This window comes from Pygoscelis adeliae, unplaced genomic scaffold, assembly GCF_000699105.1.
Source record: "Pygoscelis adeliae isolate BGI_AS28 unplaced genomic scaffold, ASM69910v1 Scaffold154, whole genome shotgun sequence".
Taxonomy (NCBI): Eukaryota; Metazoa; Chordata; class Aves; order Sphenisciformes; family Spheniscidae; genus Pygoscelis; species Pygoscelis adeliae.
The window spans coordinates 942,232-944,651 of record NW_008825113.1 but is presented as its reverse complement, the minus strand read 5'-3'; the positions used below and the strand labels follow the sequence as shown (position 1 = coordinate 944,651).

The window sequence follows — 2,420 nt, the reverse complement described above, 5'->3', positions numbered from 1 at the left end:
TATTTCAATTATTAAACTGTTTTTATCTCAACCCACGAGTTTTTCTCACTTTTGCTCTTCCAATTCTCTCCCTCATCCCACCGGGGGTGGGGGAGAGGAGTGAGCGAGCGGCTGTGTGGTACTCAGTTGCCGACTGAGGTTAAACCAGAACAAACATTATGGCTATTTCAGAGAAATGCAGTAGCATGTGAAACTGCAAAAACCGACACAGTAACTCAGCGGTTTACTTAGCTGCTTCTCTTCTAGTTCTAGCTGATGTCAAGATGCCTACTTTACGCCTCTCTGTGAAGTATCATATTATCAAAGATAAATTGCCTTCTGTCTCCAACTGTTGGTCACTATATGCCCCCTTGAAGTAGCCTCACATAGATTCTACAGAATTGAAACTGCAAGTGACATTCTGATTCAGAAATCAGGGGGAAAATATCCATGGCAGGCAAGTGGTCCTTCTTCTGTGACTCATGGCAGAATGAGTTAGACATTAGAGATTGAATTCCCAACAGGTACCCATCTGACCTGCTGTTCAAAACTTCCAGCACAGGCAGTCCATGCTCTAGTTAGGCAACTTACTCCAGTGCTTTGCCAGCCCAGGTATTAATGTCTCTCTCGATGTTTAACCTAAAGTCTGCACAACTGCCAATTTAATTTCACTCGTTTTGGTGGCAGTCACAGTGAATAGTTTATTTCCTCCCTTTCTGTACTAAATGTTTACATATTCAGAGACTCTGGCCTCTAACTGTGCTTTGCTTGCTTACACTAAGTAGTCCCCTATTATTCCAGCATTTCCTCACAGGTCATGTGTCAGGATGCCCCACAGTCCTCACTGTTCCTTTTTGGATCCTGCTCAACTGGTCCGTGCCTTTTCTGAACCCCAGACTGGTGCGGGGTAGGTGGGCTTTACAAGTACTGAGTACGTAAAAATAGGATTTTTTTCTCTCTCAGCAACATGCGAGTTATGTTTAGCTTGTAATATTGTAGAATGCTCTCATCCTTTCTGGCAAAACTGCTGCCTGTGTAGCTGTTACCACTCTACTTATTACACAGACAATTATTTTTAATTGTTACACCTTGCATTGGTCCTTATTGAATTATCTCCTATTATTTTAAAGATTATTTCTCCATTTTGTGAGGATCATTTTAAGTTGTAATCATGCCTATCTACCTCTCTATTTCAGCACACACACACACAAAAAAATTAAATAGTACCAGACCCAGAATAGGTTGTTTCAGAAACTAACTGGACACATTTTTCCAGTTTGACAGAAAACTACTGAACTGCTTTCTGAACATATTTTCCTATCAGCTGTGCATACACCTGCTAATAGGTTCTGCTAAACTGTCTTTCCCTTGTCTTCCCAGAGAATAATCACTTGCGCCAGTGCCCTGTGCTTTATTTCAAGTAAGGATACAGGACAACTAGTATTCCTCTTCTAGGCCTGCTTCTCTGCAGTAAAAGGAAGCTAAGATTATGTTGGCCATTCTCTTTGTTTTCTTCTAAGTATCTTCTACTCACATACTTGCTTCTGTGAATCTGCTAACCATCACAGCCATTTTATGCTTTCTGTATTTCTCCCCTAAAGCACAAATAAAACAAAAGTTCTTTACCTTATGCTCTCCATCGACTGTTTTCAGTGTTATACCATAATCAAGCTCTTTATATATATCAATTAAAGACAGTAGCTTTCCATTTTCTCTGAAGTGAGAGGTTGGCAGCTTTATGGTGACATTTATGCAGTTTAGACAGGAACTGATATTAACTTCTGGTGGTCCCAGGTATGCTATTGAAAAAAAGGAGAAAAAAAAGAAGATGGAAAAAATATACACTATGTATTCAGTACCAATTCTAATCAGATTCCAGAGTATGTCACTGTTGTAAATCCACAAGGCTTTGCAACATTTAAGTTCCACAGTCAAACGATCTTTTCCCACATGACTAGATTTTAAGAACAGAAAGCAGTGGGGGGGAGGGAAGAAGCAGAAACGTGACAGAGGCTTTGCTTCAGCTCCACAGAGATGTGAGCTTTTTATCTATTTCAGAGGAAAGCTGAGGTTAATGTATAGGAAAAGCTGATCACTTTCTTGCCCATCATCATCTTCTAGTCACTCTCTGGAAGGAATCTCTGTAGAAATTCAGTGGTGTGTAGCCCTGCACATATTCATACTGGTTGCAAGGAAGGCTATAGGTCTAAACTTGACAGCTGAGCTCCAAAGACTAAAAACTCCGCTGACAGTAGGGCAGAGGACTGAGTGAAACATAGTGGAAGTCTCACAGAAATGTAACTGAGTTTAAAGTAATCTCTCAAGTTCAGGTCCTCAGAACATGTGTATGTTTGAAGAGCCATGCACGCTAATTGTCCTCTCTCCAAAACTACACATCCATCAAGAGCAGAGGAACTTCCACAGTGAATCAAGCCTAAGAT

The 2,420-nt window shown here is 40.7% G+C and overlaps 1 protein-coding gene across 1 annotated transcript in view; it reads right to left on the bottom strand.

Moving 5' to 3' along the window:
* The window catches only part of IFNAR2 (interferon (alpha, beta and omega) receptor 2), a 19,234-nt gene that overhangs the window by 10,921 nt on the left and 5,893 nt on the right, over positions 1-2,420 (bottom strand). The window contains exon 5 of the mRNA XM_009327943.1: positions 1,606-1,778. Coding sequence (XP_009326218.1) covers positions 1,606-1,778 — 173 coding nt within the window. The remainder of the gene's footprint in view (positions 1-1,605; positions 1,779-2,420) is intronic.